Source organism: Elephas maximus, chromosome 12 (assembly GCF_024166365.1).
Source record: "Elephas maximus indicus isolate mEleMax1 chromosome 12, mEleMax1 primary haplotype, whole genome shotgun sequence".
Classification (NCBI taxonomy): domain Eukaryota; kingdom Metazoa; phylum Chordata; class Mammalia; order Proboscidea; family Elephantidae; genus Elephas; species Elephas maximus.
Window position 1 is genome coordinate 91,221,615 of NC_064830.1, and position 16,106 is coordinate 91,237,720.

At 39.0% G+C, this 16,106-nt stretch overlaps 1 protein-coding gene across 1 annotated transcript; it reads left to right on the forward strand.

Annotated features, from left to right (window-relative positions):
- Window positions 1–2,194: 2,194 nt before the first annotated feature.
- On the forward strand, window positions 2,195–15,023 carry TMEM225B (transmembrane protein 225B). The gene is made up of 4 exons (XM_049904532.1): window positions 2,195–2,402; window positions 4,154–4,300; window positions 5,101–5,238; window positions 14,851–15,023. The coding sequence occupies exons 1-4, from the start codon at window positions 2,195–2,197 to the stop codon at window positions 15,021–15,023; spliced, it is 666 nt and encodes a 221-aa protein (XP_049760489.1).
- Window positions 15,024–16,106: the final 1,083 nt, after the last annotated feature.

Below are 16,106 nucleotides of genomic sequence, written 5' to 3' on the forward strand. Positions count from 1 at the left end.
ACCTGTCTTTCCTGTATCCTTGGATCCCCACCATTGGCACAGGCCAGGCATGGAGTGCCCAGTAAGTGCACAGTTAATTTTTTTTTTATGGAAACAGATAATGGTTGGTGGCTTGGGAGGGCTGCATGAAGCAGAAGGGACCAAGCTGCAGTGTTAAAGAGCTAAGAGGAACAGAGAGGGTACTCCACAAGAAGGAACAAAGTCATCGAGGCTGGAGGTTGCTTGGACACAATTGCAGTGTCCAGGTGTGGAGGGACATGTGGCAATCATGGGAAGAGGAAGGATGGATGCTTGAGGAACTTTACAAAAGAAAAACTGAGAAGACAAGGGAGGCTGATGAAATGGAAATATGGAAGAAAAGGAGAAACCAGCATAAGCTCAAGGCTAGAGTTTAGGGGGTGAGAGAATGGCTGAAAAAAGGAAGAAGCTAAGGTCAATTCTAGACAAGTTGAGGTAGGGAGGATGGGGGAAAGGGGGGGAGCGCAGACCACCAGATGAAAATGCCCGATGTGTTCTATCCCACATGGAGGACAAGAATAGGGTATATCCGTGCCTCCTACCTGGAGAGCTTTAGGCCAGACACTTTAGCACTAAATGGTCCAAATGACTTCAGCATTTGAGAACTAAGGAGCCTGAGGCCCTGAAGTCAAAGTGACTCATCAGTATGGCCTGGAGAATGGGTGAAAGATCCAAAGGGGAAATATAGGAAGAGGGAATGATAAAATTTTTCAGGTGGGAAGAAGAGAAACTAGTGAATGACAGAAAGATAGGATAAAGTACAATAGAGTATTTCCAAGTTGGCTCTTAAAAGCATTCAAAGAGAAACAATTATTTACCTATTTATAAATAGCATACTCAGGTGGAAGGGGTTGGGGGGACCCACACCTCTGCCCTCTGTAGTGATCAGCAGTTCCCAAAGCCTCAAAGGCTCCTTCTCCCCCAGCTACAGGAAGGGTCTGCATCAATCCTGATCCATGGAGAGGCCAGGACACTTGGGCACTGAATCTAGTGTTAGTGTGGGAGTGGGGCAAAGAGAGAGAAGCACCTCTCACTCTGACGGCCTTGTCTTCTGTGCTCACCATCATAGCTTGAAAACCTTGGTCCTGCTTAGGCAAGAGGCTCTAGGCCTGGCTTTGGGTGTGACTTGGAAGGAAGGGCTTTTGTCTTAGGTGCCCCTCACCTCCTTTTTCATGTCTCTTTCACTTCCTGATGCCCACCTCCCGCCCGCTTCTGTACTGCCAGGTGCCAGGGTTGTCATGCTGCCATCTGGGTGCCTCATGACCTGGCCTGCCCTCCCTGCAGCATGTTAGCCTTCCAACCACCTCCTCTCCTTCCCCTGTTCTTCCCTCACCGCCTCAGGAACACTCTTGCTCCTCAAGAGGCCAGGCTCAGCAAAGAGAGAGGAAAGCAGATTAGTCAAATAAATTTGCCCTTAAGTTGTGAATGGCTACTACCCCTTCCCCCACAGGAATGTTTGAATTTTAGGAGAAGCCTCCTGTATTAGTTGCCTACAGCTGCCATAACAAAGTATCACAAACTGGGTGGCTTAAAACAACAAATTTATTTTCTCACAGTTCTGCGGGCTAGAAGTCCAAAATCAAGGTGTCCGTAGGGCCATGTTCCCTCTGAAGCCTATAGGGGAGGAGCCTTCCTTGCCTCTTCCAGCTTCTGACAGCCCAGGCATTCCTTGGATTATGACGCCATAATTCCAATCTCTGCCTCTATCTTTACATGCCTGCCTTCCCTGTGTGTCTGTGTCTCTGTGTTCAAATCTTCCCCTTCTTATAGATACCAGTCATATTGAATTTAGGGCCTACCCTAAGCCAGTATGACCTCGTCTTAACTAATTACATCTGGAAAGACCCTAGTTCCAAATAAGTTCACATTTTGAGGTTCCATGTGTACATAAATTTGTGGGGGGAGGGTCACTATTCAACCCAGCATCCACCCCAAAAATTCATTGAGTACCTGAGCACGGAGCACTGTGCTTGACACCTGTAGATGCATTATTTCATTTAGTCCTCACAATGACCTTATTGGGCAGGTTTTATATCCTCCTATTTCCAAATGGGGAAACTGAAGTCCTGAGAGTTTTAGCATCTTCCCCAAGGCTACACAGCTAGTAAGTGGTAAAGTTGGGATAAAAGTCAAGGTCTTCTAAAGCCACCTCTTGCTATCTTCCCTTACACAGGTAATGCTGACTTTAGGTGGCAGGAGCATGAAAGGATTCATCTGGGCTGTAGCCCCTGCCCTGACCTCCCTGGGCTACCTGCTCATACTGCTGGTCTCCATCTTTCCCTTCTGGGTGCGGCTTATAAACGAGGAGGCCCATGAAGAGTATTTCAGCGGTCTGTTTGAGAACTGCTTCCATATCAAATGCTGGAAGCCTCGACCCTTATCCAGTAAGGAGGGATGGAGATGGGGATGGGGGAGAGGGAGACAGGTCCGATGTGGGGTTTGGGGGGCTACGGGACAGGCTGGGAGCAGAGAGGACAGAATTTAATAAGCCTCTGAGTCTCTAATGCCTCAGGATTCAAAGAAAGTAGTAGGCTAGCAAGGAGTTAATAAGGTCAGATTGACCACTGGAGTCAGGAGCACAAGTGTGAGCAACAAAGTTTATTTCTAGGATAGGAGTGGTCTACCTGCCTGGAATGAGGTAGGCGGATCCTGCTCTTCCCCGAGAGGGACTGCTATATGAATGGCATGGGTAGACACAGCTTTTGGGTGGACACAGCTCCTAGTCAGGGAGAACAGACTGTTTAGCAGAGTGCAGGCTGCAGGATTTCAGCATCTCATTTTTTCCCCTTAGGCAGGTGTTATATCCTCCCTTTTCCAAATGGGGAAACTAAAGTCCTTAAAGTTTTAACAACATCCCCAAGGTTACACAGCTAGTAAGCAGTTAAGCCGGGACAAAAGCCAAGGTCTTCTAAAGCCAAGTCCAGCCAGTACTTACCTGCCACATTGCTCATTCAAAAGAAGGCATCTTTAATGGCCACACACCTGTCCAGCTGTATGCAGCAGCTCTGCAGATACTGTGCTGAGGCCTAGGAGTGTACCCAAATACGTGAGTTCAGAGGACTATGAAGGTACTTGAACCCATGTATTACAAGAACTTTTGAAGGTCATGAGGAAGTTTGTCTTGGAAAAGAGGCAACCCAGGGAAACTTAGGGAATATCTCCTAGAAAATAGGAGAGGCCACCTTGGGGAAGATGAGCCAGATTGTGATCTCCTTATCAGGGTTTCTCAACCTCAGCACTACTGGCATTTCAGGCTGAATAATTATTTGGTGTGGGTGCTGTCCTATGCCTTGCAGATTGCTTAGTAACATCCCTGAGCTGTACCTACCAGATGCAAGTAGCAGTCCTCCCTCCCCAAGTTGTGACAGCCAAAAATATCTTTAGACATTGCCAAATGTCCCCTGTGCAGGGTAAAATTGCCCCAGTTGAGAGACACCGGTTTAATAAAAAGGTAGATTCTAGGATACCTGGATCTTCGACAATGCATGACCCCACAAATACCTTTGTCTCTGTGTCCCATTCCCAGCTGTCTGTTTGCATGCTCAGGAGCACAGACAAACTAAGTTTAATATGGGCCTGAGCCATGCCATCAGTAGGAGAATAAATCTGTTTAGCAGACTCTGGCTCTGCTATTTTTGATCTGTTTCATTATTCCTATTAACTAGGCAAATTAAGTAGGAGTTTGGGGCTCCCTGGAGAGTTCAGAACATTTTGACCTCAGGAGTTCTGATTTCTCATGGGTAAGTTTTTTATTATCTCAGAATACAAATGTGATTCTTCACTTGTCCATGTGCAATAAAATTTATCACCAGGGTTTCATTATATGTTGTTTATTAAAGCCACTACTTTCCCCACATAGATGGTTTGATACAACCAAATTCACATAATACTAAGAATTAATTTATGATTTCAGTGTCAGTTTTTTTTTCATATAGTTCCATGTTGTTGGGGACCAAATGGTGAGGCTAGAATATTCTTGGGGGCAAAGTGGCAGGGCCAGAACCATAGCTCAAAGGCCATGCTTTGGGACCTGAGAGTGGTGGAGGCTCCAGGAGTCATCCTGTACAGGCTCTGTGGGGCTCTGTCCTTTGTGGTCAAGTGCCCAGCTACAGCCCTGGCTCTCCCTCCCCTGCAGTTTACATCCTGCTTGGCCGGCTCTTCCTGCTTTCTGCAGTCGTCTTGTCTTTCCTCACAACCTTCATCATGGTGTCCTTTGCATCTCAGCTCTTTCCAAAGATCCGGAAGCACAATTTTGTGTCAGCCTCCATCAGCTTCCTCACAGGTGTGAACAACCAGGCAGGCCTTGGGGAGGGGTCCAAAAGAAGGGGGTGGTTGGTGTCTGTCTATGCAAAGCATCAAGGATGTCAAGAGAGGCATGATTTTTTAGGCCCCACTTCTCTGATGCCTTCTTTCCCAAATCCGTAACCCATCCCCACACCTGCCCCCTCAGAATTTATGGCCCCTCTTCTGTGGGGCTCTTCAGCACTCACTCTATACTTGCAGCTAACACTGCCCTTACCACATTGGCTGTGGCCAGTTGTCTGGGAGTCTTTCTACCCAAATCTCTCTATCCCAGTGACTGTCATAGAATCTGGTATAGAGCAATAATATAAAAAAAATTTTTGAATGAATGGATAGATGAGACCATCATCTCTGCCTTTTGGAACCTTTCGACTTTAAAATGATTACAAAAGCCCTACTCTGGGAGGCTCCCACTGGAGTGGAGGAGATAGAACATACACAGTGGGAAAATCAGGATGAGTTTCATCCAAAATGTCACACCCAGAAGGCCCAGCCTGAAGTCAGCCAAGGGCATGGACACAGAGGGTACAGGGCAGGGACTTCTGATTATGTGGGGCACATGTGTTTTGAGATGAGTTGAGAAGGAGGGAAGGACAGACATGTGGAGTAGGAAGTATTGGCTCAGAGAAGGCAAGAGATGCGGGCAGGATAAAGGGCTCTCCAAGCAGGAGCCACACAGGCTTTAGGCTATGTGGCTCTGTCTGAACAAGTTGGAGGAAGGCTGAAGCATAGGCAGGAATCATGAAAGGAGAGTAAAGACATCTCTCTGTGATCCTGCAGGGGCCTGTGCTTTCCTGGCCTTGTTGCTGCATGCCCTGGAAATCCGAGAGCTGCGGATGAAGCCCAGCCCCCCACGGTTCTCTGTGCAGTGGCCTTACTATGTCCTGGGCCTTGGCATCTTTCTGTTCGTAGTGGCTGGTGAGTGTCCTGGGGCTGGTGCCCCATCCCTGCCCTCTATCTGGATTCAGGAGCCACTCTCGTGAGGCCTTCTCTGGGAACTCTCTAGAGCCGCACTGTGCAAAACTGTAGCCACTGGCCACGTGTGGCTATTTAAATTTAAATTAATTAAAATGGAATAAAATTAAAAATTCTGTTGCTCAGTCACATAGCCACATTTCAAGTGTCCAGTAACTACATGTATCTAGTGGCTACCATATTGAACAGTGCAGATAAAGAAATTTCCATCATTGTAGAAAGTTCTATTGGATAGCGCTGCTCTTGACCCCCAACCCTACCTGCCACCTTTGTCCTTTTTATTCTTATTCTTCTTGACTTTAGGACCAAGCCCTTTTCCAAATTTCCATACTCTCCCTTACACCATCCTGGTTCCTAATGGGTATCTATTCCTATCCCTATCTTTCTCAAAATTTATGATCTTATTCCTGATCCTATCCCCTTTATCTTTAAATATGATCAAAATCTAAATTCTTAATCCCACCTAAAGTATCCCTACTCCTATTCCTCAACACCCAATATTAATGTGAACCATAATCATATTCTATTTAGCCTTTTTATTATACGATAAATATAATAAAAATAATATAGCATATCTGTAAGACATTAATTAAAAATAAACTGAACATCTATGTTCTCACTATATAACTTAAAAACTAGCTATATCTCACTGATTCCATTTTATTTTGTTAGTTGGAACACTAAGAAAGAAATATTGATGCCACAGGTATAATTCTAAGATGCCCTAGCTTACAAGACACATGCTCTTTTCAGAGATGTTAAAATGTAAAAAATATGGCCTCTCAAAATCAATGAAATGTGGTAGAACATTACCCATTATCTTGAAGCTACCCCCTCCCATGTGGTCCTTCCTGATCTCATCCTTTTCTCTACCCTCCAGAGATGGTCCATTATTCTGAAATTTATGCTAAGCATATTTTAATGAACATATATGTATCCTTAAAGAAAATACTATTTGGTTTTGAATGCTTTTGAACTTTATGCAAAATGGAATCATATTGTATTTTTCTGGGAGTTGGTATATTTAATCAACATTATATCTCTGAGATTTCTCCATGTTAATAAGAGGAACAGAGGCTCATTCATTTTTACTGCCTGAAATATTTCATTGTACAAATATTCCACAATTTTCCTCTCAGTGTACATTGAGTGGTTTGCAGTAATTTTTTCCTATTGCAAACAACTCTGCTATGAACTTTCTTGTGCATGTCTCCTACTGCACATGTGCAGGAGGCTGTCTAAGATATATGCCTAAAACTGGGCTTATCGGATCTAGAGTAGACACATTTTAAAGTTTTCCATTGTGTTGTTGTTATTAGGTGCCGTTGAGTTAGTTCTGACTCATAGTGACCCTATGTACAACAGACTGAAACACTGCCCTGTCTTGTACCATCCTTACAATGGTTGCTATGTTTGAGCCACTGTGTCAATCCATATTGTGCAGAGTCTTCATCTTTTTCGCTGACCTTCTACCTTACCAAGCATGATGGCCTTTTCCAGAGACTGGTCCCTCCTGATAACATGTTCAAAGTACCTGAGACAAAGTCTCGGCACCCTCGCTTTCAAAGAGCACTCTGGGGTACTTTCAAGACAGACACGTTCATTCTTCTGGCAGCCCATGGTATATTCAATACTCTACCAACACAATAATTCAAAGGCATCAATTCTTTTTCAGTCTTCGTTATTCATTGTCTAGTTTTCATATGCATACAAGGCAACTGAAAATATCATGGCTTGGGTCTGTGGCACCTTAGTCCTCAAAGTGACATCTTTGCTTTTGAACACTTTAAAGAGGTCTTTAGCAGCAGATTTGCCCAATGCAATACGTTGTTTGAGTTTTTGACTGCTGCTTCCATGGGCGTGATTGGAATCCAAGTAAAATGAAATCCTTGACAGCTTCAATATTTTCTCTGTTTATCATAATGTTGCCTATTGTTCCAGTTGTGAGGATTTTTTGTTTGTTTGTTTTCTTTGTGTTGAGGTGTAATCCATACGGAAGGCTGTAGTTCTTTGATCTTCAACAGTAAGTGCTTCAAGTCCTCTTCACTTTCAGCAAGCAAGGTTGTGTCATCGGAATATCACAGGTTGTTAATGAGTCTTCCTCCAATCCTGATGCCGTGTTCTTCTTAATATAGTCCAGCTTCTCGGATTATTTGCTCAGCATACAGATTGAATAAGTAATAGTGAAAGGATGAAACCCTGACACACACCTTTCCTGATTTTAAACTACACAGTAGTCCCTTGTTCTGTTCGAACTACTGCCTCTTGGTCTGTGTACAGGTTCCTCATAAGCACAATTAAGTGTTCTGGAATTCCCATTTTTTTGGCAATTTTTTCAATGATTTGTTATGATTCATACAGTCAAATGCCCTCGCATAGTCAATAAAATGTAGGTAAACATCTTTCTGATATTCTCTGCTTTCAGCCAAGATCCGTCTGACATCAGCAATGATATCCCTTGTTCCTTGTCCTCTTCCGAATTAGGCTTGAATTTCTGGCAGTTCTCTGTTAATGTACTGCTACAACTGTTTTTTAATTCTCTTCAGCAAAATTTTACTTGCATGTGATATTAATGATATTGTTTGATAATTTCTGCATTCTTTTGGGTCACCTTTCTTTGGAATGGGTACAAATATGGATCTCTTCCAGTTGTTGGCCAGGTGGCTGTCTTCCAAATTTCTTGGTATAGATGAGTGAGCACTTCCACGCTGCATCCGTTTGTTGAAACATCTCAACTGGTATTCGGTCAATTCCTGGAGCCTTGTTTTTCACCAATACCTTCAGTGCAGCTTGGACTTCTTTCAGTACCATTGGTTCTTGATCATATGCTACCTCCTGAAGTGGTTGAACATCAACCAATTCTTTTTGGTACAGTGACTGTGTATTCCTTTCACCTTCTTTAGATGCTTCTTGCATCATTCAATATTTTGCCTGTAGAACCCTTCAAAATTGTAACTCAAGGCTTGAATTTTTTCTTCAGTTCTTTCAGCTTGAGAAATGCTGAGCCTGTTCTTCTCTTTTGGTTTTCTAACTTCAGGTCTTTGCACATGTCATTATAATACTTAACTTTATTGTCTCAAGCCACCCTTTGAAATATTCTGTTCAGCTCTTTTACTTCATCATTTCTTCCATGAGCTTTAGCTACTCAACGTTCAAGAGCAATTTTCAGAGTCTCTTTTGACATCCATTTCAGTCTTTTCTTTCTTTCCTGTCTTTTTCATGACCTTTTGCTTTCTTCAGGTATGATGTCATTCATGTCATCCCACAACTTGTCTGGTCTTTGGTCATTAGTGTTCAATGTGTCAAATTCATTCTTGAGATAGTCTCTAAGTTCAGGTGGGATACTATAGGGTCACTATGAGTCAGAATTGACTCGATGGCACTGGGTTTTACTGGGTTACACTCAAGGTTGTACTTTGGCTCTTGTGGACTTGTTTTATTTTCTTCAGCTTCAACTTGAACTTGCATATGAGCAATTAATGGTCTGTTCCTCAGTCGGCCCCTGGCTTTGTTCTGACTGGTGATACTGAGCTTTTCCATTGTTTCTTTCCACAGATGTAGTCGATTTGATTCCTGTTTCTGTCTGGTGAAGTCCACATGTAGAGTCACCATTTATGTTGTTGAAAATAGGTATTTTCAATGAATAAGTTGTTGGTCTTGCAAAATTCTATCCTATGATCTCTCGCGTCATTTCTGCCATTGAGGCCATATTTTCCAACTACTGATCCTTCTTATTTCCAACTTTCACATTCTAATGCATCTTGATTGCATGTTTGATGAGTTTTAGACTGTAGAAGTTGGTAAAAATCTTCAATTTCCTCATCCTTGGCATTAGTGGTTGATGCTTAAGTTTGAATAATATTCATTTTCTAGATGGTGCCAAATAGGTTTCCCAAGAGACTGTAACAATTTAAACTTCTACTGGCATGGCAAAAGAACTCCTGTCGTCCCCTCTCCTTCACTAATACTTGAGTTTCATGCTTTTTAACCTTTGCCAATTTAATCAGTTTGAGATGATATCTTGTGTTATTAATTTGTGTTTTTCTCATTAGTAATCAGGCTGAACATCTCTTTATATGTTTATTGGCCATTTGTGTTTCTCTACTAACAAATTCCTATTTAATATTTTGCCCATTTTTTTCTTTGAAAAATTGATTTGGAGGAATTCTTTATATATTGTTTAGGTACTAATCCTTTATCAGTATAGTTGTTGCAAATATCTTTTCCAAGCTTATAGCCTGGCTTTTTCCTCACTGTATGGATCTTTTGATGAACAGAAATTCTTAATTTTACTGTGGTTAAATTTATGGATATTTTCCTTTGAATGGCTTTTATCTTTTGTGTTGTATTGAAGAAATCTTTTCTTCTTGAGGTCTTAAAGATATTTTCTTATATTCTAAGGTTTTATAGTTTTGTCTTTCATATTTAAATCTTTAATCTATCTTGAATTGATTTATGGTGTAAGGTAGAGATCCACGTTCATTTTTGTTTTTCAAATGAATATCCAGTTGTCATAGTACCATTTATTGATTATTCTATTCTCTCTGCACTGATCTGCAGTGCCATTTCTGTCATCAGTCAAAATTCCATATTCCACTGGTCTCTCTCTGTCCTAGTGCCAAAACCTCACTTCCATAGTCACTGTAGCTTTATAATATCTAGATAGTATACATCTTGATATCTAGTAGGAAAAATCCTCCTGCTTGTTCTTCAAAAATGTCTTAACTATTCTTTTTTTTTTGTCTTAACTATTCTTGATCTTTTTGTTCTTACATATAAATTTTAGAAGCATATAAAATTTACGTATAAATTTTAAAATTGGTGATTGGCAGATAATATTGAATTTCTAAATAAAAACCACATTTGTGCCATTTCACAAAATTTCTCTTAGGATTTGTTTGGGATTACACTGGAATTACAATTTAGGGCGAACTGATTTAAAAAAAAAAAAAAATTGAATCTTCCTATCCACGAACATGGTATTTCCTGCCCACTTCTTTAGGTTTTTAATGATTTTTTCCAAAAAAAGTTTTATTGTTTTATCCTTTTTTTTCTTCTAGATACTTGTATCTCTTGTACAAAGTTAATTTAACTGGTGATAGTAAAGGGAATATTTTTGATGTTTCAGCATAAATTATGATATTTGCATATGTTTTTGATAGATAATCTTTATCAGATTAAGGAAGTTATCTTCTATTCCCAGTTTGCAAATATTTTTGTCTTCTTTTTAATCATGAATGGATGTTAAGTTTTATTGAATGCTTTTTCTTTTTGCATGTGTTGAGATGGTTTTTCTCCTTTAAATTGGTAATTGGCAGATAATATTGAGTTTCTAAATAAAAACCACATTTACATTTCTGAAAAAACTGCAACTTGTCCTTTATATATTACCTTTTTTTTAAATGTTATTTTACTTTCTTCCTAATATTTTCTCTAGGATTTTTTAATCCATGTTTATGAGTGAGACTGGTCTTTATATTTCCTTTCTCGTATTGTCCTTGTTCAAGCTTAAAATGAGTTGCGTGTTTTTTCTCTCTTTTTGTAATCTCTGAATTTATGTTTAGAATTATTTTGTTCCTTATATTAACTCACTTGTGAAAGGAGCATATTGTTTCTCTGTAGGACTATTTTTAGCTCATTAATCATTGACTTTACGCTTATAGGACTACTCGAGTATTTTATTTCTTCTCAAGTCAGCTTTGGTAAGGTATATTTTCCTATGAATTTATACTTCTTACCTAAATTTTAACTGTTATTGACATAAAGTTACTCAAAATGTCTTCTATTTAGCTTGTGCTGCATCTGTATAGTTGTGTAACTTTCATACTTAATATTTTATATTTGTGCCTTCTCTTTTTTATTTTGTCAAAAGTTTGTCTTTTTTTTTTTTTTTAAGTCTTTTGAAACAACCAGCTTTTAACTTTGTTGTGGTTGTTAGTTGCTATCAAGTCAGCTCTAACTAAAGGTAATCTTATATATAACAGAATGAGACTTTGCCTGGTTCTGTGCCATCTTAATGATCATTGGTGTGTTTGAGTCCATTGTGGCTATTGTGTCAACCCATCTCATTGAGAGTTTCCTTCATTTTCGCTGACCCTCTGCTTTACCAAACATGATGTCCTTTTCTAGTGATTGGTCTTTCCTGATGTGTGTCCAAAGTGAGCATGCCAAAGTCTTGCTATCCTCACTTCTGTGGAGCATTCTAGTTGTATTTTTTCTAAGACTGATTTGTCCATTCTTTTGGCAGTCCACAGTATATTCAGTATTCTTTCCAAGACCACAATTTGAATGCATCTTCTTCTGCCTTCCTTTTTTACTGTTCGGCTTTTGTATCTTTTAGCTTTGTTAAACCCTCCTATTTTATGATTGTTTCAGATTTCATTAATTTCTGCTCTATTTTTTAATATTTCCTTCCTTTTACTTTCTTTAAATTTATTCTATTTCTTCTCTAACTTCTTAAATCAGGATCTAAGCTCATTGTTTCTTTTCTAAATATTCATTTAAAACTTTAATTTCCTCTAGGAATTACTTTATCTGCATCTCCTGTTTTGAGGTATATTTTGTTATTGTTTGTTCCAAACATTTTCTAGTTTCCTTTATGATTTCTTCTTTAATCCATGAATTACTTTAAAGTATGCTTTTAAACTCCCAAACATAGGATTTTTGTGGTATCTTCGTGTTAGTGATTCTAAATTCGAGTTTTGTGAGAGAGCATGATCTGTATAATCCTAATATTTTCAAATTTATTGGGACTCGATTTATAGCCTAGCTTGAGGTCTATTTTCATAAATGTTTTATTCTGAATACGCTTCTTACTTATAAACATTTATCAGGTTTACTATTACATTGTTTAAATCTTCTGTATCCTCTTGATTTAGAATTATATTTTATTAGTGAATTAAACTTTTTATTATTATGTAGTAACCGCTTTTATTTCTAATAATGCTTTCTGTCTTAAAGTCCATTGTATTTGATATTACTATAAAAACCAAAAAACCAAACCTGTTGCCATCGAGGTGACTCTGACTCACAGTGACTCTATTGGATAGAGTAGAACTGCCCCATAGGGTTTCCAAGGAGTGGCTGGTGGATTCAAACTGCTGACCTTTTGGTTAGCAGCCGAGCTCTTAACCTCTATGCCACTAGGGCTCTACTTTTTTTTTAGGTTAGTATTTGCCTAATATAATTTTTTGTATTTTACCTGAAAACTTTGTCTTCATGTTTTGCATATATTCCTTATAATAGCTTATAACTTCATCCCTTCCCCCCAGTCTTACAATCTTAGACTTTAACAGGAGTATTTAATTTACATTTATTGTGAACACTGATGTATTTAAATTCATTTCACCACCTTAATTTGTGCTTTCGTTTTTTTTTTTTTTTTTTTCTGCTCTCTCTTCTTCTCTCGGCTTTCTTTGGATTTAGTTTTATGTAATTCTCATTCATTTTCCTTCCCTCCTCTTTTAGTTCAAAAGTTATACTATTTTTATTCTAATAGTAGTTTACTTTCGACTTTTTAATATGCTTACTCTACAAAGTTGAAAGCTAATCAATATATTCTCTTCTCAAACAATATAAGGATCCTCCTCCCAATTTACCGTCCAATATTTTAGTTTCTTCTTTTTTTTTTTTTAAACCCCAAACATTTGGCGTCATCATCATTTTCATTTTAAGTTTACCCACATATTTACCAATTGGTTTGCTCCCTATACCTTCTCAGACCCTCTATCTAAGATCGTTATCTTTCTGCCTTAAACACATCCAAATATATCCTTTACAGTGTTTATTAGTGAGGGTCCATTGGAGATACATTCATATTTTGTTTGTCTGAAATTGACTTTCTTTCATTTTTGTTTATTAAAGTTAGTTTTGCCAAACATACATTTTTAGGCTGACAGTTTTTCTCTCAGTATTCAAGATACTATTTCATTGTTTTGCCACTTCCATTGTTGCTGTTGAGAAGCTGGGTGTCAGTGCAAATGCTACTCTTTTTAAGCAATCTTTCTTTTCCCCTCTGGCTTTCTTTAGCATTTTGCAGATTATGGATATTTGTATTAGTGACTTATTATGTGAATTGAATTTGAGGATTGGTATCTTTGAGCATTTCTAGGAAAGTTTTATAGTATCTCCATTTTTTAAACTTTTTTTCTGTAGAACATCAAAAAGGTATCTGTTAGACCTTGTTATTCGATTCTGCATGTCTTTTATTTTTTTTTTCATATTATTCCATCTCTTTGTCTTTCTGGGCTGCATTCTGAATAAGTTATTTAGATGTATCTTCTATTTCGTTCATTCACTTTTTAGCTGTATCCGATCTGCTATTTAAGCTAAAACATTAAATTTTTATTTATTTTTTATCTAGAAGTTGTATTCTCTTATCCAAATGTTATTATACTTTTTTTACAAGCTTTTGTTCCTTATATTTTCAATCTATTCTATAAACATATTTTTATTATAATGTTAAACATACTTATTTTACATTCTGTGTCTTACAAATTTGAAAACTGAATTATTTGCTCCTGTTGTCTGCTGTTTCTCAAGGCTCTTGCTCTTGAGATGTCTTATTTCCTGGTATGTTTTGTGTTTCTTGACTGTGACATCATTTTCCTTGGAACTTTATTTATGGAAATTCTTGTTTTTCTCCAAAAGAATCTGCATTTTCTCCTTCCTCATGCCTGGTGTACAACCATTACAAAAAAAATACATAGATATTGTGAATTTGTCTGCAGACCTACGTGACAAATAGCTTGTTTATGAATTCTCAGCCAATCCAGGCAACTGTGAGATTCCAAATTTATGCTGCAAACTCTTTTTTGATTCCCCATCTTAACAGGCTGTGGGCTTTTTTCTCCTGTACCCTTTTCCCAAATGACGAGTAGAATGGAAACTCAGAGTCACAAGGTTTGGGAGTATATATCCAGAGTAAAAGCTAGTTATGTGCTTCCTCAGCTTTCTACATTCCTGTTTTCATTTTGGTTTTGGCATCTAAGAATATATTATTTTCATGCCAGCTCAGCGATACATTTAAAATAAGTTTTTAGGGAAGTATTCTATTTAGCATTTCCCTGTTTTGAGTGGGATAATATTGAGTCTGCCATAATGCTGAAAATAGAAACTGTCCTTTATCTTAGTCTTAACCTTAATACAGCATTTATTATTCACTCAGGATATTCTTACTTGTTCTTATGAATATGGATTCTTTTTTTCCTTCCTCTTGCTTGACTAAGGATCTTCAGTTAGCATTAAGAGGCCTGAGTTTTATGTTTGACTCTCTCTCTGAGCCTTGTTTTTTCTCACTTATTGTCAAAAATTGCTAAAGTGTCTTTCAGCACTGGCAGTGCTTCTGTGCTTTTATTCATCTTCTTGTATTCCTTGTTCTTTGAAGCATGTTGTTTCCTCTTCTAGCTCTGTGATATTTTAGATTGGAGGGAAGTACTAGGAAGGGTAGGTACAGAACCAAAGGAGTTGCTTTAGTGGAAGGTCTTTCCGACTTCTAGGGCATGGAATTCAACACTCACTTTCTCTGAACTGACCCAAACGTTTGCTGTTACCTAGGTATAATTTGCCTCTTTGAAGAAGCAACCTGCCTTAGCTGCCATTTGTTGCCCATTTCCCAGAATACTGAGGAGACCCAAGGAATCCCACACATGGAGAAACTGGAAAGTTTTGGAGGAGAACTGAGCTCAGTACAAAAGGAGACACTGCTGAAGGAAGAAACAGTTATCTAGCCCAAGATATACTGCCTGTTTACCCTTCTCCAAGTTCTGTGAGCACACATGTGTATGTTCATCTAGCTCCTCATTCTTCTCTAGTCTCTGCTACCTTTAATGAGCTTCTACAGTGCCAAGTCAACCCTCCACTCCCTCATACTTACAGTGCTTCTGTCTTGCTCATATTTGAAATGTGTTAAAATTTCTTTGAACTCTTCTGAGCTTTCTCGGTGAATTTTTTTGCAGTTGTTTTCAATAAAAGAAGGGCTTCTCTGTTACATCCATACCTCAAAAAGCCAGCCTGAGGAGAGGGAGGAATATTCTGAGATGATCAGGTGAAGTGGGCCTTTTTAAAACAAAAACTGAACAGGATATAACCACCACAGAAGGTTTTTGAATTAGTGAAATTAAAAAAAAAAAAAGTAGTATCTCCAGACAAAATTGTGATTCAGTGCAGAAATCTTTCGGTAAGTATGTATTGCAGGGAAGTACTGGTAGTGGTTAAAGGTGAAAAACTCCCAAAATTGAGGTCCTAGGTCTGGAAGGCTGAGCCCGGTGAGTCTATGCCTCTGAGGAAAGCATAGGCAAGTTAGCCAATCAGCATATGGCATTTCTTTTTTACATCAGGGAAAGGGGCCTCTTAGAGTGTACCTCTAAAATGCTCCCCTTCACAGTCCTGATGGTACTTATAGTCTGTGGAGCACTCAGCCTCGGAGCTAGGATGGGTGTAACTGAGAAGTATAAATGTTGTGGGGCAGCGTGGAGGCTAGAACTGTGATCCAAGCTGTCTACTGGCCACATGTCCACCTTCTACCAAAGACACCAAGTAACAATAGCTCCTCCTTCCCTCTCTAAAGAACACATATGTGGAAAGAGCTCTTAGAACTTAAGAAGTGCATCTTCAAATACAAGTACGGGGGATGCAATGGACGTGGCTGGAGTCAAGTGGGCTCTGTTGTCACTATTAAATAACGTTCACTAAAGGTTGACCTTCTATAGTGCACCACTGAGGTACACAAAGGTATCAGAATCAGATCCTGCGGCTCTACAGATGCTCACACTCATGCTGGGGAGCTAAGACATATACACCTGAAAAACTAA

What these genes read in the sequence shown, in the direction of transcription:
- TMEM225B (XM_049904532.1), top strand. Translation starts at nt 2,195, where the DNA reads ATGCTGACTTTAGGTGGCAGGAGCATGAAAGGATTCATCTGGGCTGTA. An exon ending in GAAGCCTCGACCCTTATCCA is followed by an intron (nt 2,403 to 4,153) that starts GTAAGGAGGGAT and finishes CCTCCCCTGCAG; the next exon opens with TTTACATCCTGCTTGGCCGG. An exon ending in CTCCATCAGCTTCCTCACAG is followed by an intron (nt 4,301 to 5,100) that starts GTGTGAACAACC and finishes GTGATCCTGCAG; the next exon opens with GGGCCTGTGCTTTCCTGGCC.